Here is a 27618-nt window from a genome sequence, read left to right as displayed (position 1 = left end):
ACTTTTCCCTTAAACCCACGGCTGTTTTGTACAAAGTGCTGAAAATCGCCCAATGGTGGGAACAATCACTGGTTTCTATGAATAGCATACCTACAATTTAAATACATAATAATAACAATAGTATAATAATAAAACTCATGTCACCTCCGGCCTGTGCAGCCATAGAACATAAGTTTTTGTTTCACATCACGAGGACCAATCAAACTTCACAATTTGTTACCGAGGTATAACAATGATGTCTGGTGCAATGACTTGCTTAGTCACAAGTTTCTGCTATAGAGACATTTGCTGTGTCAAATGTTTCGGGCAAGCTTATATATAGCTAACTCGTGATGAGCTAACCCTGGTACCATAGTTCCATACACATACGTTCAGAATTGTGTATGGGTGGTCACTGACCCGAATTATGTGACATAGCAACTGTCTCTATAGTTGGATGAATTCAAATTTAATTTGTGACGTGTGACTAAGCAAGTCATCGTACCAAACATTAATCAACTCGTATTTTCAAATGGCTCATTCAGTTTGGTTACACACATTGCAGACCCCTTGCATAGGACGTCACAAGCCAAGTACACACATTGAGATCAAGAAAACGTGCCCCGTTAGAAGAGTGTTGCATGAACCACATTAGTGACACATCACATTGAATAAAACCCAGGAAATATTATGCTATTGTAATGGTTAAAGCCAGTGGACACTATTGGTAGTTTTGTTGTGTCTGTTTTTCTTTGTGTTGTGTTTTGTTTTTGTTTTGTTTTTGGTTTTACTGCGCCTTGAACACCCAGCAGGGTGGATATGTGCGCATTACAAGTCTTATTATTATTATTATTATTATTATTATTATTAGTTACTCAAAATAATTGTTGCCATAATATAAAACCTTACTTGGTAACGAGTAATGGGGAGATCTTGATAGTATAAAACATTGTGAAAAACGGCTCCCTCTGAAGTAACATAGTTTTCGAGAAAGAAGTAATTTTCCATTAAGTTAATTTTGAGACCTCAGATTTAGATTTTGAGGTCTCGAAATCAAGCATCTGCCATGTCTGAAAGCACACAACTTCCTGTCACAAAGGTGTTTTCTTTCATAATAATCTCGCAACTTCACCGACCAATTGACAATGATTGAGCTCAAATTTTTCACAGGTTTTTTATTTTATGCATAATTATGTTTAGATACACCAAGTGAGAAGACTGGTCATTGACAATTACCAATAGTGTCAGGTGTCTTTAATGTTCGAGTGAGAAATTATCGCTTTCTCAAAAACAACATTACTTCAGAGGGAGCCGTTTCTCACAGTGCCTTTTACTACTGTCATGGGTTGTCAAAAAGGTTTCAGCTTACCAAGTAGTACAGAGAGTTAGCTTCAACAAGGGTTAGAATCACAATATTAAAGTCCACCCCACTCCCTCGAGTGATTTACTTGGATGCAACCTCACTCCAACGAAACCCAACACCATAAGGTAACTCAATAAATTGGGGAGGTAGTGCTTTCTGCTCTACCCAGGCTTCGGACTGATGATACCCAAGCCGGCATCCGTACATGTATGGACTGTAAAAGGGGTAACCCTGTTTCAGCCCTATGAGTAGGTGGCAACTGCCTCTGGAATAAATTCATTGTAGCCCACACCTTCAAGTGGCCTTCCGGCCTTGTGTGTCTGGCGACTTGCAATAAAAAAAATTAAAAAAAAATAATAAAAAAATGAAAAACATATATATTGCCTGTTACTGGTATTCAGCTGTTGTTTGCTTATCCTGGAAACCACACAGAAATTTGGTTGGAAATCCCGTTTTTATAAAGGCAAAAATTTCATGCTAAGCAAACTTTTTGTGCTTAGCAGCTCTATGAAATTGGGCCAAGTTCACAAGGGCAGTCCTTAGAACAACCGATTCAAACAAATCATGCAGTTGGTGTGTGAAGAGTTTAGGATAGTTGAGGAGGAGTGTAACCTTCAAAGAAATCTATCCTTCTTTGAATATTGTAAATGTTGAAACGGTAAAATTGAAAAATAAAATTACATTTTGTTTTTACATATGGGGTAGGATTTTATAACTCTCTGTACTCTATTGCTATGTTGAAACCTCATTTAGACATTTTGGATGAAGGATATGGCAATATCTAAGGGGTATATATGAATCTAATATTAACGCAAGTTGTTAGAACTGATTCAAAATGGAGGCACTCACAGATCGCCCACACAATCATGAAATGTATCCTCCCATCTATTAACCCAAGTTTTTAATCAAGTCAGTCAGTATTGCACATGAGAAACAATACATCAGAATATTAAGACCTTCTTTGCACTGATGTCTTCAGCGGCCATCTTGAAGATGAACCAATGATGAAACAATGGAAACGCACAGGGCCCAGATTCATGCCCTGCTTACCGTAAGCAAAGAATTGACACTTGCAGAGGCAGAGAATGACGCGCTTACATCAAGCGTATTTCACAGGTTAGCGGGGAATTTTGGCTTGTGTGCTTGCCTACTCAACGTTACTACAGGCATTCTTTGCTTACACAGCTACATGTACATGTAGCACGGAAATTCAATGCTTGTCCTGCAAGCAGAGAATGGTAATGATAAGCGCAGAATTCAGAGATAAGCAGAGTGATTAAATTGGGCCCAGAGTCCAACAGGACTGGCCAATAAGCAACCTCCTCTGACCTCTACAGGAGGGGCCAAACTCAAATTACATCATGTTGCTAAAAGGTCAAATGATATGATCAACTCAGTGAAGCCCGGTTCATACTTCTTGCGAATGCAAATGGGATTTGCATAACAAATAATTTGCATAACATAGTTGACTTGTGTGTTCAATTCCACGGAAACATTCACTGCAAAAATAGCCCCGTCACATTAACATATGTACCACATTGGCTTGAAGAATGAATCGGCTGAAGTATTTACCTGTGCAAGAATCTCAAAGTTACTGTTCAGAATCTGAAGTAACTGTTCCTGTGTAATATAACTCTTTCTTTTCTAACATTTGTTCATGAAGTCATTTGCTGCCGATATACAGTATATATCTTTTTAATCTTTTGGAGTGTATACTTTTACGAGTGCATCCGTTTTGAATTAGTACAAGCAGGGAACCAACTACCTACTTCTAGTTTACTGGCAGCTGAACCGGAGCTGGTTACCGATGAAACTCTCTGCATGAGAGAAAGGGGGTTTGGAGAACGGTAGTGAGTCAATGACATCACATAATTAAGGTTCCCCCCTCCTTCCAACCCCGTAAAGAAAATTGGGGAATTTTTCTTTCACAACTGAATTTCACCTTATGTTTCGAACAGGTCAACAAATAGTGCAGGGAAATGTTGAAGATAATTTACCTGGACATACTTGCAAAATTTTGTTTTGTTTTAATTTTATTGTGAACAATTCCTTTTTTCTTTCAAATCTTTTTAGGGTTGGGGAGAGGGGGGGGGGGGTCCTTAAGTATTTGGGGAGAACAAGACAAACAAGTAATGAAAACATAAAAAACAACAAAATTATTAAGTTGGTTAACATGTTAAAGTTGGTAATCATGATAAAGCTAACAGCTTGAAATAGGGAGGTAATCACACGCATTTATGACAAATTAGCAGCAACTTATGATAGCAAACACGATTCTTTTGCCATATTGTCAAATTAGGTTTGGATGAATTCCAGAACTTGATTAGACCACAGAAGTTCAGCGCATTTTAGTGCATGCATTTAGTGCAGCGTTAGTGATTGCAAAAGTTAGGTTTGTCAAACGAGCATCAAATGCAAAAAAAAAGTAAAATGCAGCATGAAAACAATAAAACAAGACATGGAAAAAAAACTTTGGGAAAACAATATTTGTTGTACAAATACAAAAATGGGGCAAATGAAAAGTTAACTAAAATGTACAAAAATAATACAGAATGACATACCCCGATGTTGGAAAGGGAGGGAGTGGTAGAAGTGGCCATGCTTTTATCTACGTCTTCAGGGTTAGACTCAATAGGTGTACTCCCTACGGTGACCTGAATAGCACCCTCGTTGGCAGGCGAGCCAACAAAAGAGAACACCGCGCCGCCGGGGGACTGCTTGTCTACGAGGGACAATGCCGCAGCACCCTCGGTTGTTGGCTCGTTGCCAGCCTGGCTGCTCTCAAGCACCGCAGCGGCGGTGATATTGTCAATTTTCTGTTCATCGGTTGCGTTGTGCTGGGGAGGGATGTCAACTTCTTGCAATGGCTAGTGTGAAGGGTGAAGGAGATAAGGGGTTCATGCAATAAATCAAAATTAAAAAAAGGAGGGAACAAAAAAAACATGACGGGTTTTACAGTGGAATAAGATGGGTTATGTTTGGGGGTAAATTCTGGAAGAGTCAGTAGTCTAAGAAGCAAGTCTTAATCTAAACACTAATCACTGATTGTAAGCTAAACATTACATTAACTGTTTAGTTTAGAAATGCTCTATAAAAAAATGACCCAACCGTAAAATTAAAATAAAACACACAATGTGTGATCGAAGAAAAAAAAAGAAACAAAGTTTGCAAATGCTTCTTCCTTTTTTATCGTATCAAGAAAACAGGCTCATAAAAAAGAAAGAAAAAAAAAGATTGCATTTGCAAAGTATCATAATGTCTGTGTCAACAACTGCAGGAAAGTAGCTAAGCCAGTGCAATAAAAGCTGGACAAAATTAATGAGCACTGACGCCTATTTAAAAACGTAACCCTGAATCAATCACATTCCAAAAGATTAAGGAAGCTTATAAAACCCAAGCCTATAGATTTCCAATACAGATAGTATGTCTGGCCAAAAACAACAACTCCGTCAAAATGGAGACAAACTTCTAGGTAAGTATTTGGCAGCACTGGTAACACATTGATGTAAGGGCAAAAAACACAGAACATTGGTTATCCCTGATGCAAAATTTACATCTGTTTGCACTAGCTTAAATTTTAAAATGTGATGGCAGTATGCCTTTGGTTTTTGAACCTTTACTCGAATTTGGAAGCTTGGCAGTACTATTTTGTTTTTCCTTTCCTTTTTTTTTTTAGTTAGGCAATAACAGCTTGCATTGGCTGCCATTGCTGATAAAACTGGCACACCAGACAAGCTATTCATTCATCCCTTCCTTCATTCATTCATTCATAGAGTTGTGTGCTCGTTTTCATTGTTCCTCATCCAAGATGGCAGCCAATGCAAGGAGGTCTACTGATATAGGATTGAGGCATTGCATGGTGAGGTATCAATGTATAATATTTGGTTTGCGGTAACACCATGTGTGTATCTACTTGCCAGGTAGAGTTGTTCTTAGAGAACTGTATTGCTTTATTCTACTGTCGCGGAGTAGATAATCAAAGGTACGGTAAACTTCTCAGTTCTGAACTGTCCTGCTTTTTAACTATTACCAGGGCGGATGGTATAGAAAATAGACTGGACTACTACTTTAGCTTATAGGATCGTAATTAACTGTACTGCCGCGGAGTCAGTTCTGAATTGGTCTCAACGCTTCGACTAGCTTGCTCTAGTCATCGTCAGGTATACTGATGTTCGGATTTTAAAAACATCGCAACTGTCGCCAGTGGATTTGGAAATTTTTCAGTAATATTTGTTTGATTGTCAAAACTTTAATTGAATTATGAACAATTTCAGGGTAAACTCTTGTTGGATTACGATGGATTTAGCAGTAAGTAATAAAGGATTAGCTGAAATGTTGTTACCGGAAGAAATTTCAGTCTAAGATCCAGAAAGAATAGTGTCGTCAGAGCCAGAAAGTGTGCCAGGTTGTCCAGTATTGACCCATTGAATGCATGAACTACAGAAGTGAGCATCTGTTTTGCCTGCTTTTTAGAAACAAAACCACAATGTCTTCCAAGAATCGTTATATCATTGGATTAGAGATGATTTGTGTATTAGTCTTGTACATGTAGTATGCAGATGTGCCCCTGTGGATTTCATGCATGCAGTGTGGAATAAGATTTGCATGTATAATGTGTTGAGTTAGAAAGAAAAGAAAAAAAATGAAAATGTACACCTGTCATGCCTGTGAGTGTTTTTTGGGCAAGCGAGCATTTTAAAACTAAACTAAACTCTTTTAAGCACTTTAAATTTTGTATCAAAGCACCTTACACTACAAAGAGAAATGCAGAATTGAACAAACGGTAACCCAAGGTAACTGGTGTCAACTCATGGTAACTTGAGGTTAACCCGGATAACCCTAGAAAACCACAACAAACCTTAAGGCTAACCTCAAATTACCACCTCTGTTACTATCCCCTGTTTTTTGGCCCTTCAGCATTCTTGAACCATCTCAACTCCTTACGAGTATGCAGCACCGGAAGCCAAATGGGCACACATTTTACTAATCATTCACATCAACTATCTCTACCCTGTCAGATACTCATTTACTCCTGGGTGATGAGAAGCAACTATAGTTGAGTTTATCACCCAAGAACGAAGTTGTCACAACAGGGATTTGAGCCCACACTCTAGCTCTAGACCACTCAGCCACGGCCGACTTATACTTAAGTGTTTGAATTTCATAAAAGCCGAGTAGAGACTTGAAATGCATTCTCATTGATAAAAAGGTGACAATCGTACACAAGCGTTTTTACAAATACAAGCCGAGTGGCGCATAGCATTCCCTGTGATACAATAGATGAAATGGATGTGGAAAATGAATTCCCGAAAATGACTGCTGATATGGCTAGCTCCAAGAAAGTAATTTTTGTACAATCTTAAAGAAGTCCTGGTTTGAGCTGCCATAGTAGATGTCAAAGGATTGAATGTGTGTATGCCAACTGTCATACTGTCAAACTGTCAAACAAAAATGTCAACTAATTTTCATATTAATTTGTTAAGTGAAGAGGTTGAAAAGTGCATCATGGGTTGCGTTTAAGTTTTTACCATACATGCTCACATGCATGTAAAATTTGTGATATTTCAGGCATTTGTGAATGAACATTTAGTTAATGATGGTGATTGAAAAGAAAGTTTGCTGCAAACTGATCAATACTTGTAGGGCTGAAGCTTGGTTTGCTTTCAGCAAGTGCTTGTCTTTGAGGAATATTTTGTTCATCTTCTTCTTCAAGGTTTGTTCTAGACTGTCCACGAGGGCAGCATTACTTTGTTCAATCCAGAGCCGTATATTGGGAGAGTTGCGACAACTTGCGATTAGAAGCCATTTTGTTCCCAAGAAACGCATGGGCGAACACGGGGTGCCAGACTAGTCTGCCCATTGGGTTGTGCTGCATTTGGAGACAACATGGCGCCCAGCAACCACGTGACCAAAGAAAAGTGGTCCCTCCATGTCGCAACTCTCTCAATACACAGCTCTGGTTCAATCCAGAGCTGTGTTTTGAGAGAGATGTGGCATGGAGGGACCAGTTTTATGTTGTCAGACGTTGCTAGATGCCATTCACTGTCCAAATGTAGCACAACCCAATGCAATAGCAACCTCAATCACAAGTTGTCGCACCTCTCTCAACACATAGCTTTACTTCATTCTGAACACCAGTGCAGACGCAATTACAAGTGATGTCAAAACATATACACTAAAGAATTTGTGACCTACATGTAAATAATTTCCTTTATAAACACGTCCTGCATATTGTGGTGGACCATTGACCCTCATACTGGACACCGTTAGTTACCAAACAGATGACTGCTATTCAAATTTCTAAAAAAACTGCAGTGTCAAATATTTTGCTTTCCACCCTAGTCTGGTAAGCATCATTTGTATTGTGCTTAGCTACTTATAGTGCCTTAGCAGCTCTACTTATAATTTGACCCTAGGTGTTAATGCGAGGACAAAGTAACTGTCCAGTGTCTACTACCTGTAGCATGTTCGGACTGACACCATTTTGTTGTTGATCAGGGTTGCTGATGCTCCTCAGTCTCCCATCTCCATTCACCATCAGCTGGTTGGTTCTCATCATGGCGTCAGCAGACTTAGGGGGAGGGGGAGTTAAGGGGTCCATCATGGGGTCGTCCATGGGGTCATCGCTGATTTGGCCATTGGGGAAGGGGCCATTGTCTAGGCTGGCTGACTGTCCATCTTTTCCACTGTACACACCACTGTTGAGAAATGAACGTTTAAAGGTGTAAGTCTCTCAACAACAATTTTTTTGTTAAAACTGCAAAACCATCCGAGTAGTAAGAAAACATGTGTTTTATTTTTTAATTGTCAAGCCAAGGGTCTATATTGGGGAAACAGTTTCTATATAAATGCATACTACATGTATCTGTAAAAGCTCGACCCCCCCCCAAAAAAAAAAATAAATAAATAAAAATTACAAAGTTATGTTTCAATGTCTTCTATCGAAAGTTTAAAAACAGGCAATAGACAATTGAATTTGAATACTTATTTTCTAAAACATCTGTTGTTTTCAATACTACAAAAATTCTTAAATCTTATCTATTTATGAAAACAATTTCTTCATTGAATTGGATTAACAATTACTACAGTGAGACCTCATGCTTGACACAATAATATTTCAAATTAAAAAGACTCAACTTAAAAAAAAAACATAATTTTTTTTTGTTCACAATGTGAATTCTAAATCCACTTCATTTTCTTAAAAAAACATACTACATTGTACCTAAACTGAGCAAGTATTGATTTGCTACCAGCCTACAGGAGGCCAACTACCAGTGTTGCAAACTATTAGTAAAACTGACTATTGCTTGCGCCTATTTCCCTTTTCGAATCATCGGCTTTGGATTCGGCTCAGGTTAGCTTGGCCCCGCCAGTTGATTTGACAATTGCACGTGCTTTGCATATACATGTACGTGCTCAGGGCTTCAGAAGAGAGAACGGAGCCTCAAGACGAATCCAAAGACGAAGCCATGGTTTATAAAAGGGCCTATGACAGAACATGCAGTAGTGGCAAGGTGCATTGCTGTACTTTCTCTACTCAGTATCTTGAACACAGCTGCAAGCAGGGTACTAGACTACATTACAGTGCACACATCATTTACTACAAGATCAAATTCATCTAAACACCCCATGCAAGGAGTACTACTTAGCAAAACAATTCGTAAAGACAAACCATATAGACAAAGTCAAACATCTTCATTTCAAAACAAGCAGATAGAGAAGCTGGCAACAAAAAGTGCAGGAATTATTTCTATAGGATAGTAACCTCAGTTGGACTCCAGCATCAGAGCTTGGTTTGATATTTGAACCATGTAAAATAAAAAAAAATCCAAAAATGGAAATGGAGCCGAGGCCAAAGCTGTAGCCCAAACCTACATATACTGTACATGTAGGTTTGGAAAAAGCTCTTACAATAGTGTACAAGGAACAAAACACTTGAGGCATGTCACCTCAAAGGTATGTACACTGTACAGTCGCGTTTTGTTAATATCGTAAATTTCTGGTAATGCTACCAAGGGTGTCTCATACATGTAAGTGAATGACTGTAGCTGGCAAGCCACATGAACCCTATTAACAAGTGTGCTTGCTGTAAACCAGAAACACTGGGGTCAACCCCTACTCATCCACAATAAGTGTTATTGGTTCTTTGATTGTATGTGCACTATCAAGTATCAATCCTACATGTAGTACACAAGACCTGAGGCTTAATGTTCCATCAAAACCACAAAGCAGTTATGGTAAATTATTACTCAAGGATACAAATGCCACGATCAGGACTCAAACCCACACTCTGCTGATCAGAAACACCAAAGCTTTAGTTCGGTGCTCTTTTAAAACAATAAGCCACCACACGCCAACATGCTAAAACTGACTCCCAAAATAAACAAGCAAGACTGTTATGGTGGTTTTGTCAGGTGGATTGGGATCAACAAGACTGGGGAGGAGGGTAAAAAGGGCTTCACGTTTTACATGGAACTAATTCAGGAATGGATTTGACAAAACTGACAGTCTTAAAACAAAATTAGTAGTGGGTGCCTATTAGTCAAAATGATACTATAATACAGGCAGTGGAGTGGACCTGACTGAGTCCCTTAGATCCAATGGTCTGAGAGTTTCCCACAACCTCTTGTGTGCTAAGAATCCGAAAGACAGCAGCGCATGTGTCTCAGAATTGTTAACGATGTACCAAAATTTGTTTGTAACACCCCCCAAAAAAAGACCGAAAGTCAACATTCAAACAAAAACACAAGACATTTTTCAAGTCATGAGCCTGCAGTCCAGAAAAATTTTAAGCCCCTGATCAAAGTCATTGTGTTCAAAGGCCTTCACCTTGTATTGCTGATTTCGATGTACTGCCAAGTCAAACTAACACATGGTTGGCATGGGTGTTGACCAACAAATATTCACCTCGCATTTTTGTCCTGATTTTGATGTATTCATCAGTATCATGGAGAGTCAAACTCACCCAACGACCCTGATTTGCCTGATTTGATGGATTTGGTAAAACCAGACCAACTGGCCTATGTAGCATGGGGCTAAAAGTTAACCGAAATCCATCTGGAGTCTGATGGATTCAGCATTTAGGCATGATACATGTACTTATCACTTTGAAAAAAGTAGGAGGATTTGATTGAGTGCAAGGTTTCGGTTTTGAACGCTTTCAGGCTATTTATTTGTATAACATTAACAGTTTGTGATTGTTTTGAGGGCCAAAAAAACATCATGCTAGAAGCACTACAACAACCACAGCAAGGTTGGCTAAGGCCACACATGAGAATCTAACCCAGTTGTTGGTGTTAAATTAAGATCAATCGACCTCAGTACTGATGAGGTCACGGTTTCTTTACCATTTTGCAGAAGATCAGGAAACCATTGTCTCTCTGCAAACCTGTCAGAAATGCTGTACCCAGTTACAGCACTAAGCAATGTGGTAAACAAACTGTAACATCGTCAGTACAGGGGTCTGTTGGTGTGGGATTTTGGAAGTTTGGGAGGGGTCAAAGCAAAAACACCTTGGGGTAAATAGTATCCCTATATTAGGATTCATCTGGGAAAAAATTGGAAAGAAGCTAATTTCAACTGATAATGGAAGGTATGGGTGTCAGTTACCACCAAAAAAAAGTAAGGACCAATTGGGGTTGGGGAAATCGTTTCCCCGGGGGGTAATTAAAACCTGGGGGTTAATTACCCCAAATTTACCCAAAGTATGTTGTGTTTGGTATCAAATGAAAGGAAATTTAATTTTAAACCAAGTATGTGATGTTCTTTTTGTCATTTTATCATCCTGTGAAAAGTTACACTTGATTTAAGATAAGGCGTTTGCTAACACAGGATCAACAAGGTCATACATACATTCTAATGTAAAAACCTTAAAACTATTATTTTACATTACTTTGTGTTGATCAAAGTGTACCAAACTGTTTGAGGGTTCAAATTAACTTGGTTCAAGACATTTTAAGTGGATACTACTGGTACTGACAAGCCAAACGTGACAGAAAGCTCATTAAGACCCTAAACACATTAAAGGGCCACCACGGCTTGAATAGCAAAGTTCCTCTACATTGCTCATTTTTCAGTGTCTGTAATATTGGCTCCATTGGAGCAATGTCCACAGCACACTCCACATGCAGCCTCTTTCAAGGGGCCCAAGTATGGAGGTTTTGAGATACTGTCATACCCTTACTTGGAGGTGAACACGAAGGGAGTGTTGTGCTGTAGCGTTTGGTGCTGGTGGTAGGCGATCAGGATCTATTTTTCCCTTGGCTGCTTGCTTTTGGAACCTTTAATAGTATGTTGTGTTTGGTTTCAAATAAATAGAAATTTAACTTGAAACTTGACAAGTGTTGTTAAACCTGCAAGTTAACTATCATCCTTATTCTTCACACCATGCAAAGCTTCAAAAAAACGTTTACTTGGGATCTTGTAACAACTCTTCCAGAACGTAGGAGCCGTGATTTGGGTAAGAATGGGTCACTTGTTACCAACACTGGAACCAACAGGGGCGATGGCAACCTGTTGGTAGCTGAAATTCCATCTCAACAAAGCCATCATAAGGAAGAGTTGAATTATTTGCTGCCGTTTTCAGCAGAGTACTGTTCTCTAGCAAGTCAGTCACTGGTTGAACATGTTCTGGTTGAGCCATGATGTTGACACTAGGGAAACCTGGGCACCAGTATCCCACAAAGCCTAGGACTTAGGTTGGTCTTCTTCCTAGATTAACTAAGTTGGTCAGTTTCAAACCTTGTGGTAGTTGCTGAGCTGACATTGCCATGAGGGCAGCACTCTCTGAGACATCACTGAGTGTATAGAGGTTTTGGTTAATTGGGTTGGGGTTGAGGACATTGGACTTCTTGAGATTGATTGGGTGTCAGGACGGCTACTCATCCCCTCCGTTCGCCACATTGCCGTCTCCTGCCTGTTGGGGTGGTTGTCGCTGTTTGCAGCCTCTCCTGAAGTGCTTAGAGCTACCACAGGTGAAGCAGTGGTCATATTCAGGTCATTTACTGGCTTGTCGTTACAGCCCCATTCATGAGAGGGCAGTGTTTTTGGAGCATTTAGGCCTCTCTGCTGTTTTGGTTAAGGTGGCTTTGAGAGCAGCCAAGCAAGCTTGAATTTGTTTGAGCTGCTTCATCAGGTTGGTCTTGACGGCACTCACCTCCTGCACTCTACCAACTTCCGTGTTCTTCTTCTGCTCGGCTAAACCAACAACATGTATCTCTCTACCCTCAGCAATTTTGAGATGCTGGAACAAGGTTTCATCGTGACCCGATTCACCGTACTGGCTGATAATGCGAAACTCCTTCTTCAGTAAACCGCCCATTTGATTTACCGGCATGGTGGCCCTTGAGCTGCTAGTGTGTCTGTGGGTGCATCTTTGGGGCATCTTGGGTCGCTGTTGTGAGCTTGCTTCTGACACTGTACAAAAAAACCGTAAAATTTACGGTTCTTTACCTGGCGCCCTATGCTGCCAGGTAAAGCACCGTAAATTTTACTGTGGAGGTTTTGTAAACTACCCCTTCAAGGCACAATTTTACAAAACTTCCACGTAAAGTTTACGGTGATTAAACAGGCACCCTAGCTTCTTTTTTTACAGTGTAAGGGATTTTTGACTGACGTCCCTGGTGTCACATGCTTTTGAGAAAGCTGTCAAGATCTTCAAATCTTTCTGACTTTTATCTTCAGTTTCCTCTATCCTATCGATGTTGAGATGTCGGGTTACGAGGGGAGTGCTTTCTTGGGTAGGGGTTGTCTGGTCCACTCCAACTGTCAGCATACCTGCTGTGGTTCTTCCTTCAGGGAACCGATCTGGCCAGCAACAACTCTGAAGATCCTCAAAATGCTTTATTTTCTTAGAAAAGCCATGCAAAAAATGTCTTCATCCACTTTAAACTCTCTCTTCAGCTTCCCTCACTGCCTCCGGATGTTAACTACCGCATACTACCATGGAGGTGCCTTCATGATACTACTGGGACGTTCTTCGAAGTTAGCTATGTGACAATGCATTGACATGCACTGACCACATTACGTCCTGGCAAGGTTGCCAAAAGCAAGCAGCCAAGGAAAAAATAGATCCTGATCGTTTACCACCAACACCAAATGCCACAGCACAACACTCCCTTCGTGAACACCTCCAAGTTGTGATGTTGAAGCATCTCAAAACCTCTCTTTGAGCCCCTTGGAAGAGGCTGGGAGTTGGATACCAACAATAAATTGGGACTCTCAAGATGCTTGTCGGAGTATCACCCAAGAAATCTTTTAACAACAATTTGCTGCAACTGCAATGTAGGGGAGATGCAGTACCAAACCATGAAATGTAGCAGCATAAAAGCTGGCATGTCATGTGTGTTTGCATGTAGGGTGTGCTGCGGACATTTTGATGTTACAGACACTGAATAACTGAGCGATGTAGAGGAAACTGCCATTCAAGCCGTTTGGACTAAAATGTGTGTAAAAAGGGTCTTTAATGGGCTTTCTGTCACGTTTGGCTTGTCAGTACCAGTAATATCCACTTAAAATGTCTTGAACCAAGTTAATTTGAACCCTCAAACAGTTTGGTACACTTTGATCAACACAAAGTAATGTAAAATAATAGTTTTAAGGTTTTAACATTAGAATGTGTTTTAATGACCTTGTTGATCCTGTGTTAGCAAGCACCTCATGTTAAATCAAGCGTAACTTTTCACAGGATGATACAATGACAAAATGAACATCACATACTTGGTTTAAAATTAAATTTCCTTTCATTTGATACCAAACACAACATACTTTGGGTAAATTTTGGGTAATTAACCCCCGGGTTTTAATTACTCCCCGGGGAAACGATTTCCCCAACCCTAATTGGTCCTTACTTTTTTTTGGTGGTAACCGACACCCATACCTTCCATTATCAGTTGAAATCAGCTTCTTTCCAATTTTTTCCCAGATTTGCTGCAATTATTGCTAATTTTGGGTTACTAAAAGGGTAAATTGTACATAAGTTGGGGGAACACAAAACATCTACAATATTAAAAGAAACTGCAGTGACTAAACTTACTATCCATTCCAAGGCCTGGAATTTTTATGAGGAAGCATTTTGTTGTTTTGGAAGAGAGAAAAAATATGGTTGGAAAATGTCAAAATGGTGCTAGATGTTTGACAATGGCTTTAGCGCTGATGATTTGCGAATCACGCAAAATCTTACCTGACTTTGGACTTTCTTACCCTGTTTAATAGATTTCAGAGTTTGAAAAATAACAGTTCTATCATCAAGACATATTTTTATTATCACAGAAGTGACATATTTTACAGAGCCTGGAGGTGAAATGCTGAAAATAAATTTGTCTGTTTTCCCGCAGAGTTTCCGTGGAATAATTTTCTGGATTTCATTTTCCAGAGAAAACAACCTTCAAATTACTTGTTTTCTAGTAAAAATAATTTTTTGAAATACATTTTACAGAGAAAATAATTTTCAAATCTTTTTTTTCCCCATGAAATCATTTTTCTAAAATTCCGTTTTCCTGTGGAAGTATTTATTCAAATGTCTTTTTTCAGTGAAAATAATTTTGGAAACTTATTTTCTCAGAAAAATGGACTTCAGAATTTTATTTTCACGGGAAAACAGAATTTAGGATTAGTTATTGGACAATTATTTTCTCAGGAAAAAGAAATCTGAAAAAATGATTTCCACCGGAAAAGGATATCTGGAAAATTACATAAATCTCCACAGGAAAACTGACTTTAGAAAACAGTTTTCACAGGAAAACAGACACAATTATTTTCAGCACGTCACTTCCTGGGCTCCGCAGCATTTAAATGTCTTATTTGGATAATTTACAGACAATCTGGATTGGTGATACCAAGAAACCCAAAACAGCTCGTTCTAGAACTTACTTTAGGCTTGATGCTTCATGGAGGCATTAGAGGCATCTTAAAAATATTATACAGTGGATATTGGAAAACCGAGTAAAGTAAACAAAATATATCAAGCTACCAAAATGGATGACTTGCTGTAGTCATGGCGGAAGGAAGAGAAGGAGCTCGAACGACCTGCAAAACAGCAGAGTAACAAAAGAATACCCTGACAATGCCCCTGTCTGACCAGTGGAAAAAGATAGGAGACCTCCAGCTGGACGGCCGATTAACAAGCATGATTACATCTCTTTGTACAGAAGGTGTGGTACCGCCGCTCTGCACCGTTGCCTTCGTGTAAAGTTGAATCATTGGAGACAAGAATTGTGAATTTACTTGTTTTCATTTACCGTTTGTGGTGTTTCACGGAAACATCATGGCATATTTTGACATTTTTTGCGACTTTCCGGTCACTAGCGGTGGTTAAAAATTTGGGTATTAACACACGAGGGTGGTTGGTGTTCAATTGTGTTTTTAGATTTGGTGGGCACAAAGTGTACACAATTTTTATCAGGTCTCAAAAAAGTAGTTTTTTCCTGTATTATATCCATACGACATACGATACCATAGTTGAGTGAAGAACCAAGTGCGCACGCGCAAACTCACATACGCCAGGTCGCCCATTGTCTGTATAAGGTATGTGGGTGATTACGAGGTGTCGTTAAATGACCGCAGTACCATGGGTTCGACTTTTGAAGTCCCTTCCTTCGAGCTCCTTCTCTCCCTTCCTCCATGCTGTAGTTTACACTGTTACTACAATGTACACAGCTTCTAAAAATGATATACTTTCCCTTTCAAGGCCGACAACAGAAATGTACATTATTAGTGAAAGTGATCGACTACCATGCATAAATGTGTCCTTAGATCACAACAGCTTTTAAACTAATACCAAACCAGAACAAATAATGTATTGTACAAGCATGCCACAGATATGTGTGTGTGGTTAAAATAAATATTTCGCATGCATTTATTTAGTGATATAAAAACAAAATTGGTGGCTGCGGCTTTGACTGTGGGTATGGGCCAACTATGCTTGCAATGCTTCATGTGATGATCAATCGGCAGATATAGCCACTAATTCAGTAACAGCCTAATGCTTGCATTTGGAATGTACATTGTCATTATTGTGATTTAACATACTGCCCATCACTCAGGAAATCTCTTGTCCAATTTCATAGCTCTGCTTAGCTACTGCAGGGGACCAGTCACAACCAATATACATCACACAGTGATTGTGGATGGTAACCTGTACCTGCCAAGCAATATTGTTATATGTGCTTAGCAGCCTAATGAAATTTAACTCAAATTTTAAGGCAGTGCTTTGCTTAGTTCTGCGCATATAAACCATACATATGATTCTATAGGATGTAAGGGCAGAATTTCGCAGCAAACTACACCATGAAACTGGGGGCTGTTCCAGGGCACCATGGGTCTGAGACCAACTCCTGTCGCTTGAGGATTTTTTTGCGTAAGGAGTTGGAAACACTATTAAGTGAAGAGATTTATAGCTTAACAAATGATGAGCAAACCAAAAATTAATATAAAAACGCGTAGACCTGCCGTCGATTTCACAAAGAGTTAGGACTCATCTTATCTCGAGTTAGGACGAGTAACTCTTCCTAACTTGGGATTAATCTTAAGGTCTGCATGCTACAGTGCAGGGTTGGGACTCGTCCTAAATCCTACAATTAATCTTAAGTTAGGAAGAGTTTTGTGAAATCGACGGCAGGGGTGTCATCCCAATAGGAAATTTAGAGGTTCCTGAAATACAACCAAGTCTGTTTGCTAGCAGTAAGGATATGTGGAGAGGGGTCGGAGTTTGGGGTAGGGGGAAACTTACACATTCTGCATGCTAGAGAAGCTTTTGCTGGCTGGGCGTTGTGGGGTATCCACCCGGCTGTGTGGGGGTAGAGAGTTGTGGCGTCTGGAAACAATAAAAGCGAACATACACACACATGGGGGACAGAGGAAGGGCAACACTGATTAAATGCATTTCCACAAAAACAAACAAAAGGGATTCTTTGTTCTGTAGTTTCTCACGATGGATTGAGGGCATTGCTGTACCGAAAATAAACAAATAGCATCTTTCGTAAACTTCACAGGAATGATTTGATTGGTTGGTACTTTATCACTTTTGTAGTTATTAGATTCATTAGCCAATCAGAGCTGCTGTTTAACAATATGTCTTGTTAAGCAATGACCTCATTGGTTGAACTCCAACCTGATTATTGGAATAAGTTTAGGACCAATTACAAAATCCGTTTGACTATGATTGAGAAATTTCCTGATAAAGACCAATTTCATTGGTTGAAACTGTTTTGTGAGAAATGCATTCAAATCACAATCTGCTTCTATACAGGTCTAAAAAGGGGGCTTCACAACAAAAATAAACAAGAAAAAGTGTTGTCTTCTTGTCAGTTTAGTGGGTCACCCACAGAAGCAGAATTTTCACCAAAATGGCAGAATTGTTTCATGCAAAAGCAATACAACATCCAAAAGAAATGAACACATCAAAAACGCAAGAAAACAAAATAAACACAGTAAACACAAAGTTCACAGAGTAAATAAAATTTCACCGCTACATCAAGGAAAATCTGATGAACTATTTTCATCAATGACAAATATTTTTTTCCAAGAAAGCAAAATTGCTACAAGAATACCAGCAGAATGAATGTTTCTTTTAAAGCCACACATGCTTATTGGAATGTCATAAGTTGAAATGAATTCCACATCAAAAATGGTTGAAAAATGCAAAGGATTTGCATGAAATGGACAGCTTCTATGATGGCATGAGGTCTTATTAAAAGACTTTTGTTTGGCTAAATATCTCTTACTAAAATTCAAAACTGCTTTACCCTTTGCACATGCTCTTTTGACCTTCAACCTAAATCTAGCCCAAATTACAGGAGCAAAAAGCTGGTAATCATTCACAGAGATCATTATCTACGCAGCTTTTTTTAGGCAAGATCAAATGTCACAACTCCACTGAGTTGTTTTTCAAATGAGCTTTGATAGCAGATGCAATTTTTGCAGTGATAATTTTTGTTTGCAGCAATTTAAAAGTAAAGAAATTTTGACCCAACATCATAGTTGGGAAGGTCTTACAACTTGTTAGAAGCAGTGACTGATCTCCCTTGTACAGCAGGGCAAAATGCTATGCAAAATGTGTCAGTTGCTACTCAAAGATCATCATTTGCATCTCAATATAAGCATTCCCTGTGCACAAAAAAGGTTAGCAAAATTGCTGGATGAAATTGTTCCTTACACACTGGACAGTCATCATGTTGGCAGCAACTACTGACCAACTTTACTTTAGCACTATGTAACAACGTTTTGTAGTTTCGAGTTGCAGTGCAGCGCAAAATATGTGAAAACAAATCTTAACACCACTTGTTTAATAGTGTGTATTTTTGTCCTTGTTCATCCCTCACAAATTAATGTGTCCTTTGCGATCATCAACAGGAAGAAAGAAAAAAGACATAAAAAAAAGTTCTGTACCGCAAAGGCTTGAACATTTTCCTTACCGAAACTGTCCATCATCCATCTCAACCATCAGAACGTTTTTAGCAGACTCTGGCTGGAGCAGCTTGTACTTCAAGTCTGAGATCTTCTCTGTTTCACCCACCGGGGTCTGATTGCGTTCATCCAGTGCAGCCTTCAGCGGGTTAAACTTGATCTGGTCAGCTGTGAGTTGTCCCCCGACCAGCATCTTGGTGGTCTGGTTATTGTTCTGCTTGATGAGGTTTGAGTTGACCACAGTGGCTCCCATCGGGGTGGTGATGATGTTTGGACGAACTCTGGCATTGGGCTGGATGGCACAGGGCTCGTGTTCTAGACCCTTCAGCTTAGCTTGGGCTAGCTCCGCCTTACCTACAAACAAATATTCAAAATGTTCTTGCAATCACTGGGGTTTTCATCTTTGTCCGATTCCCTAATCACAGAAGGATCACACTCAGAGGTAGTGTTTCTGATCAGTAGAGTGTGAGTCCCGGTTGTGACTCTTGTCTACGTTAGCAAGACACCCAACCATTATTGCTACGTTCTTGGGATGGGATGATGGGATGGCAAAAGAAACAGAATTTCTATTTTAGGAAAAAAAACAAAAAACAAAAAGGAATTTCGGTTTCAAACGGAAAAATCACATCCCTGCATTTGCTATAATTTGAAATGCTTTGCTACCCTGCCGAGACACTTTTTAATCTGCCCTCTTGTGTTCAAACTTACTCAGTCCAGACTGCATGGGATCGTCCATATCATCATCCATGCTAAGCGTTACCCCAATCATATCCCGTCTCGCGCTGTGCGGTACCATCTCCGCCGTAGCCCCCGTATCCACGTTAGTCTCCACTAGGTTCATGGAGTCATTTGGGTCAGTCATTGGTGTGACTTGACTCTGCATCACATTGACTTGGCTGGAGGTGCTGCCGGCCATAGTACGGTTGGTTCCGACTGGGGTGACGTCAACGTTGACCATCAAGCTCTGTGGCATGACAGCATGGCTTGGGAGCGTGCTGGTATTGCTTATATCATGCCTAGGTTACATTAAATAAGATACAACCTTTAAATCCAAAGCTAGAAATTCCATGATGTCGTCTCTCAATAATTATTTAAAGTATAGAAAAAACACATAAATACACAAAACACTACACAAAACCAAAACGATAGAACTGAACACAATACAAAAAGACAAGATTAGAATAAAATGATCACAGTCAGTTGTACCATCCTACAAAACCCTTACAGATGAGAGGTTTTATAGGGTTGGTAAACTTACTGGAAAAATGCTAAACAAAGTGGTCTGGTTCACTAACTATTTAACAAAATCAAGAAACTAAAATCTGGGCCGAGCCAACGTGGCTCATCAGGTCAGTGTTTAGATCCGGTTTGGCATTTATCTTGGTATTGACAGGTTGTCAGTCCATCACATGTTACTTTATCTTATTATGCATACCATAAAAAGGTTACCAGCTGAAACACCATTTCTTATGTAGCCATCTGTGACTGGTATCCCAGGCCCGGTTTTCACAGAGCAGATTAAGCAGAAAAATTGCTTAAACATTTTTTTGGCTAAGCAAAGATTAGCAGATACCAGTGACAGATTGTATTTGGACAAATGACCTTTGCCCGGTGACCCTATTCTGGTAAGCATACATGTACGTAATCCTGATGTGCTTAGCTACTTTTTCATGGTTTTTGGTTCGTGACTTACCCATGGCTCTGCATGGAGGCTGCATGGGCCGCTGCATGGGCTGCACTTTGCTGCAGATGAGTTGCTGCAGGATTGGAAATAATAAATAAATGAATTTACAACAATTTATTTCTGGATTTTGCAGAAACGTTCATGTCGATTTAAAAAAAACTCCTTGTCTAAAATTTGCACACAAAAAAACTCATACTGTACATACATGTATCTGAATTTTGCAAAATCATTATAAATCTATTGGCAAAAACATTATACCTTGATTTTGCCAGTATGTCATATTACGATTATACAAAAACACTGTATATCGCTTAGAGTGCTGTACTTTGTATCTCGTGCAAAACTGTTAAATCTTGGGGCTTTCTTGTGTTGTGTGTACATTATGGGCTGGGCATTTTAGGCTAGATAGAAACTCCTGTACCCTGGAAAACTACTACAGCTTAGGGCCTTGCAACACAGACCAATGCTACAGGAAACTTGCTCACAAACTAACTAGAGTAGTTGCTCCCAAAATGTTTAATGATCTAAAGATGTTTGTTCTTTTTCTTAGACATCTGATTTTATATGACAGAAAATGATAATTCAAACAAGGTTAAATCTCCTCGTAAAAGTACATATCAGGTCAAATAAGGGTTATTTCTTTCTGTAGCCTGGGTCATACTTCATGCGAATCAAATTTTGGTGATGCAATACTCGGTATGCACTGTTTCTTCCATTGGTAACACAATCAAATTCCCATGGCATGAAGTACAATGTATCCGCACGGAGTATGAACTGGGTTTTACATTACGATACTCAAAATATTAAGTCCAAGATCAATAGGTACAGTGTACATGTATGTGCGAAGTGGGCGCAGCTTACAGTTAAAGAGCGCAGGCTTTTTTGTTTACCTCTTTTCTGGGCATACGAAGGGCGGCGAGAGAATCTTTGGCTTGGTCTTCTCTCGATCATCATCGATCGTCGGGACCGGTTTGTCTTAGCAGATTGGAATTCTGTCCTGCCACTGTTGGTGTAAATACAGATTCATAAACACCTGCAGTCGATTTCACAAAGCTCTTCCTAACTTAAGACTAATCTCAGGATAATGGACGATTCCCAACCCTGCACTGTAGCTCGTCCAAACTCGAGATAAGACGAGTCCTAATTCTTTGTGAAATCAACCCCTGGGACTGTTACTCTATGTCGATTGGCTGAGAGGACATCACGCGGGGGTATTAAACAGATGATATAACCAAATCTAGAAACGTTAAACAGACTTAGCCTTTGTGTGGCCCCTGCTTGGATTTCTGACGTTATAACCTTGTTCATAACCTCTTCACCACACACTGATTCCCTCATTTAATGATGGCAAAAACAATGCTTGAAACACATGTAACCACTGCACCAGTAGCCAGTGTTTGGTGATTCATTTCTCAGAGAAGAATTGTTTCTCAGATTTCTAAGGGTTGGTGTCCATACACGTGCTGCTGCCATTACCTGCCGTTTAATACCTGGCTATTAAAAGAGAGCTACGTGTACATGTAGGGTAAATAAAGAGGAAAACGCTTTCCCTCATTTTGGAAAGATCCCTCTCTAATAAAAAATGGTATAGTCTCAGTTTTCCTGACCTCAATCTGAACGTTGTGTATGGACCCTTCTCTCACAAAACCTCCCCTTGAAAAAAATGGTGTGAAACATCTGCCGGTGTTGTAGGTCTCTATACCTGGTCTTGGTCCCAATAACCTTCTCAAGACCTTTTTCAAAAGATTTTTTTTACTGTTTCGGGTTTCATCTCGGTCTTGGAGCCGATTTCACAAAGCAATCAAAATCACCGGAAGAAATTGTTCAGTATCACCATAGTGATTTGTATTGTGACATCACATTTTACTTAGCAACTACGATTGATTTGCAGTACGACCAATCTTAGTTCTATGTTAAATCGGCCCTTGGACTGCAAAAGTCTTGGTCGAGGAAGGGCTGATGTCCCCCTATGTAGGGCTGGTCTCCCCCTCGGTCTCGGTTTCGATTGTCAGGGTCTCCCCCTCGGACTTCCAGGTCTCGACTACAACACTGCCATCTGCTGACATTTAGCTGATGTGCGTTTTTGGCTGTAACCAATAACTGTCATTGGCCAGTGATCAAATTAGCCAAATTCAAAGGCCAAATCAGCCCCCACAATTATTGAACATGAAAGTGAAATTGTAGCCCAGAATGAAAAACCCAACTGTAAGAAGCTCTCTCCCTCTAAATGAGATAGTATGACCCTGTCTGCCTGACCTGTATCTGAACCTTGACCCCATGCGTATGAACCCTTGTCTCTCGTCTCGGTGTCTGACTGGCCCTCGTAGTCTGAAGAAGGCGTGGTGCTCCACTGCGCATTTCCAGAGGTGCTTGCAACTCTTGTTAGTCTCCAAACGGAAAACAAAGTTGTGTTGTTGCTCTTGGCCCTGGTAAGAGATGAATGTGGGTTAAGTGGTGGGGGTAGAGGTGGGTGCAGCTCCCAAGGTTAAACAAATTCCCGTTTTGATCATATTTTCACAGTGTTGTCTGCTGCAGTGCGTACGCGTACCATCAAGTTTACGCAAGTAAACAAATTTATGTACAGTGACTTGGTCACCGTATCTTGACTGCACAGCATTAACACGCAAACGCAGTGCAAGGATATGCGCATCCTGTGTCTTGAGTATGCATGGAAGACTGTGAGAATACGATCAAATCAGGATTTTCTTAACCTTGGGAGCTGCAGTTTTTCCAGAAGTGACGGATTTGTGAAGAATATGACGACCAAAACCCAGCGCAGAAAAATGTATGCTGCCATAGAATGTGAATCTGTTGAGATTAGTCGCTTCTTGCCGGTAAGATTTGAGTATTGAAGCTTTGAAAATGTTCCCCCCCAGAAATGGACCCTGATATCCTGGACGTCACTGTAGTATACATGTAATAAGAAAGTGTAAGCCTGCCAGGGCTAGGTGATGGCAGACTTACAAGAGTTTGCCCTTAACCTTTTCAGTGGTTAGCTTGGTATTTCACTGGTTGTTTCATTTCATATGTTGTGGTTTCTTTCAACATTCAACAGCATGGGATTTTTGAACAAATGAACCATCAGTTTGTTTTAAAGGCAGTGGACACTATTGGGAATGACTCAAAACAATTATTAGCATAAAACCTTTCTTTATTATCTCGCAAGTTCGTTGACCGACTGAGCTCCAATTTTCACAGGTTTGTTATTTTATGCATATGTTGATATACACCAACTGTGAAGGCTAATTTTTGACAATTACCAATAGTGTCCACTGCCTTTAATGTTGCTTTGGCAAGTAAAGATCTAGCCAAGCAGATTAGGTGGACAGAATTTTGTCTGGTCCTTAGGACGTTCAACTGGTATTTGAATATTTGCGTCTTGCAAAATTGCTTGTCATTTCACTAGTTTATCGGCTTTTTTATGATGCCATATTTCAAATGAACCAGGAATTGTACTCAAAAATAAATTTGCCAATAGGACCACTTTGAGTGAATGGGCCACTGTTAAGGGAGAACTCTACGAATACTTCAGTGATGTTGAAGTTACAATGTTAATTGCAGGCCTGTAATTTCAACTTTGGGAGGTCAAGGCCATTAGCCATTTTGCAATGGGGCACTTCCATTGGAAAATCTTATTGGAAAGTCTTTGGAAAACTTTTGAAGGGGCACCAAGGCCAAGACTTGGGGCAACAGAGGCCATGGTATCCATGACCTGCATGTTATTCCAGACCTGTAATTGAACAACAATACTCCCACAGTGAGTCCTCATGGCCTGTGGTGTATTGTGGTGTCCAGTCCCTAAAGGGTCATATAGACTGTCTACTTACTTGTTCATTATCTTCCACGACAGCTAGATGAAGTTTCTTCCCCTTGAAGTTGAGCTTGGTGACCTTGGGCCAGAAGAAGAGGCCGATCTTCTGACTGCCTTCGAAGACTAGGATTCCTGTTGGGGTTAGGCCAAGCGAGTAAGACTGGCTGTCTTTTCCCTATAGCAGGAGAACCAAGTCAATATCTTTGAAAATATGTGGACTTCATGTCGGTCATGTAAAGTGAAAGTGCATAATTCACAGAACAGGAAATCCAAAGATATGCTACAAAACAGGTGTCAGTTGAAACTTGACACAAAAAAACAAATTAGAAAAGTTAGATGGTGTGAAAATGACTGACAAATAAACCCCGTAAACCTGTGTCATTACATTTATAAAAGAGTCACACAGTCCACATGTAGTACATGTAGGCTTCCTACAGGCATGATATGTAGAATGCTCAAAGAAATAAAACATTGAATTTGATATCCTATGGAGATTGCACCAACTCGTATCCACATTTGATATGAAGAAAGAGGGGCATATCGCAAGACTTGTTCAGGCATTCATTTTGCAACTCTTGAATTTTTGTGGAAATTATGACACAAAATATAAAATTTCCCATCTGACCAGTGTATCTTGCCCTCGGGAGAGCCCTGGAATGTATATGAGGTCACTCTTTTCGTAAACAAAGGGTTTAATGGTCTAGAAATGGCTAATGGCTCTCAAAGAGTGTGAGAGATATTGGCTTAGCATGATAGGCAGACAGAGGGGTATGCCAGATTTATGCCATGACTCTGCACAAAGACCAAAGGTTAATCCATCTATAGGGTGATGACTATAATCCTCTCAAGTCAAGTGGATAATTCCATAACAAAAAGGCTTCATATCGGATTAAGCAGTCTATTGTGTGGCCCAAGGACTTCTGCTGTTCATGTTGGACAGGGTGAAGGGAAGGATCTGTAAAAATACATCAACTCTTGTTGGCCAGGTTAGGCCTTGGTTCTTTCCATGACCCTGGCCCAATTTCTAAAGATTTGCTGAAAACTCTGTACCCCTAATCACAACCAACACATTTTCACTCCTGTAAATTTTGAAAAATGTGGCAAATGCTTTATCTGTGTGCAAACGGAGTGGACATTCTGTAGTGGCAACTTTTTTACGGTTTGTTTACCAACTTCATGGACAGGCTCGGACAGGTTTGATTGGAATGCTGCTCAAGAAAGTTTCGACTTTTCAAAAATTTTCGCGTGCGCGACCATCCTGTCTTGCAATTAGACCAAGTGGCAAATTACAAAAACGAGGTCCTCTACAAATAGAATAGACCGATCCAGTAGGCTCCGCCCTCGACACACGTTTTAGCAAGAACGCGTGGGGCTCTCCAATGCCTTTCTGCACAACTCTGCCGCGCACGCAAAGATACACAGACGCATGTCGGACCTTATCTGTCAAAACTTTGTTGCGTTGTGATTGGTCAATACGCAATGGGGCGGAGCTTAGTGGATCGGTCTATTGCCTAACTTGGATCGCACAGGGGCATTCTAGACGTGGCGCGATGGGCCCAATTTACATGTACCTGTACACACAGACAGGTTATGTTTGTAGCGCGTTCATCCCGTTTCAGACAGACCCAACTCACTAACAGAATTTAACTAACTAGGGTCAAAAATACAAGTAGGTGTTGACTGACCAAAGCTATACTTTCTTGAGATTTAGTTTGGTGTGACCAAGCTATGCAGCCAGCTTTTAAAAGCCATGCGTTTTTGTATGGTTGTCACCATTCACCCAGACATGGATGGTTTGTATCATTCACCGTTCCCCTCCACCCTAAACAAATAATGTCTGGACAAAGTTGTTGGCTTAATTGCAGCTTGTGGAGAAGTTCTTTCAAGAAAACTCATGCAAGTTTTGTTTTATTTCACTCGTCCCAAAGTGCTAACACTAGCTTTTATTGAACACTTTATAAAATTTATGTAGTGCACTGGACTCTGATATTTCTTACCATAACATGATGCATGTCTACACCATACATTTCCAGCCACTTTGCTTTATTCAAGTAGTTGATCTCCGCTTGAGCTGGTGACTGACCCCTGGAAAAAGAAAAAGAAAATTTGTTCAATGGAAGTAAAACTTGAAACATTTACTTTTAGTAATCAATGAAAAATAATCATATTCTGAAAAGGTTCCATTAAAAAAAAAACAGAACCCGGTCTTCACTGCATGGTAATGAACAGGTTGGTGGCTGTCATGTTAACAGACCGAGCAGGAGGCGAGATAAAATAACAGTGCCAGCGAACACACCAGCCACCAACCAAGGTCAATACCACACAGGATAACACTGTTATTCCCATTAATAAATACCTTTTTTCAAACGAAAAAAAATTCAAAATTGTGTGACTTTTCTCTCTTTTTCTTTTTGTACGACCTTAGCAATGAAAGAGAATAGGTGAACCCATTTTTGGAGTCGCTGAGATTATTTTAATATAACAAGGGATGCCTCAAAAAGTTAACATTAATCACTGAAGCTAGGAATCCTCTAGTGGTTTGGCATAGTGGTTTCTTTCCTCAAATTCCACCTTTAGAAACCTGATTTGAATCCAACTGGGGGCACTATGTGATTTGGGTTTTCAGTCCCTACACATGTACCTGACTGCATGGGTTTTCCCTGGAATAACTCTCTGTGGTTTTCCTCCCACGTCTGAATTTGAAACTTCTTCATTGTCTTCTGTCATTCGGGTTCTTGACTAGTATACTGATTAAGTTGTGAGAGTCCTTTGCCTTCACAACCAGAATCAATAAATGAAATGAAAATACAATTAAAAATCATTACTTCATTTCTTTGAATTTCTCCACAACTTCCACCTCGATGTCTTCAGTCTGGTAGGGGACAAATCTGAACTCTGACACCATCTCTGGAGTGTGGTCTAACTCATCGTAATCACCCAGCTCAGCTGTTAGGGATACAAGAACATCAATCAAGCAGGTTTAGGGATCAGGGGATTTCACAAAAAGCTAAGATTGATCTTAAAGACACAGGGGTGGATTTTACAAAGAGTTAAGAAAAGTCTTATCTCTAGTTAGGATGAGTTACTTGTCCTAGCTTAGGACTTGCCATACGTTTTTAATATCTCCTAGGACTTAGTCCTAAGTTAGGACTAGTTCTAAATCTTTGTGAAATCCACCCCAGAACACTATTGGTAATTGTCAAAGACCAATCTTCTTACTCCGTGTATCTCAACACATGCATAAAATAACAAACCTGTAAAAATTTGAGCTCAATTGGTCACCCAAGTTGCTAATAATGAAAGAAAAAACACCCTTATCACTTGAAGACCTCAAAGTCTAATTCTGAGGTCTCAAAATAAAAAAAAACATGTGCTTTC

General features: G+C 39.9%; 1 protein-coding gene across 9 annotated transcripts in view; it reads right to left on the bottom strand.

The window, feature by feature from the left end:
* The window catches only part of LOC139949274 (uncharacterized), a 47812-nt gene that overhangs the window by 4586 nt on the left and 15608 nt on the right, over window positions 1-27618 (bottom strand). Inside the window, exons 6-18 of one of the 9 annotated variants that reach the window (XM_071947671.1) lie at window positions 27066-27186; window positions 26238-26325; window positions 24257-24415; window positions 22686-22855; window positions 21320-21432; window positions 20439-20502; window positions 19454-19761; window positions 18754-19099; window positions 17070-17153; window positions 14523-14543; window positions 7800-8040; window positions 3904-4209; window positions 3112-3159 (exon numbers count right to left, since the gene is read on the bottom strand). In XM_071947671.1, the coding sequence (XP_071803772.1) occupies window positions 3112-3159; window positions 3904-4209; window positions 7800-8040; window positions 14523-14543; window positions 17070-17153; window positions 18754-19099; window positions 19454-19761; window positions 20439-20502; window positions 21320-21432; window positions 22686-22855; window positions 24257-24415; window positions 26238-26325; window positions 27066-27186 (2069 nt within the window). Of the gene's footprint in view, window positions 1-3111; window positions 3160-3903; window positions 4210-7799; window positions 8041-14375; window positions 14391-14522; window positions 14544-17069; window positions 17154-18753; window positions 19100-19453; window positions 19762-20438; window positions 20503-21319; window positions 21433-22685; window positions 22856-24256; window positions 24416-26237; window positions 26326-27065; window positions 27187-27618 lie in introns of all 9 variants that reach the window. The other 8 variants (XM_071947672.1, XM_071947674.1, XM_071947678.1 and 5 more) reach the window with 8 other exon arrangements.

Source organism: Asterias amurensis, chromosome 16, assembly GCF_032118995.1.
Source record: "Asterias amurensis chromosome 16, ASM3211899v1".
Classification (NCBI taxonomy): domain Eukaryota; kingdom Metazoa; phylum Echinodermata; class Asteroidea; order Forcipulatida; family Asteriidae; genus Asterias; species Asterias amurensis.
Note: the sequence above shows the minus strand (reverse complement) of the source record. Positions and strands in the feature narration are given on the sequence as shown.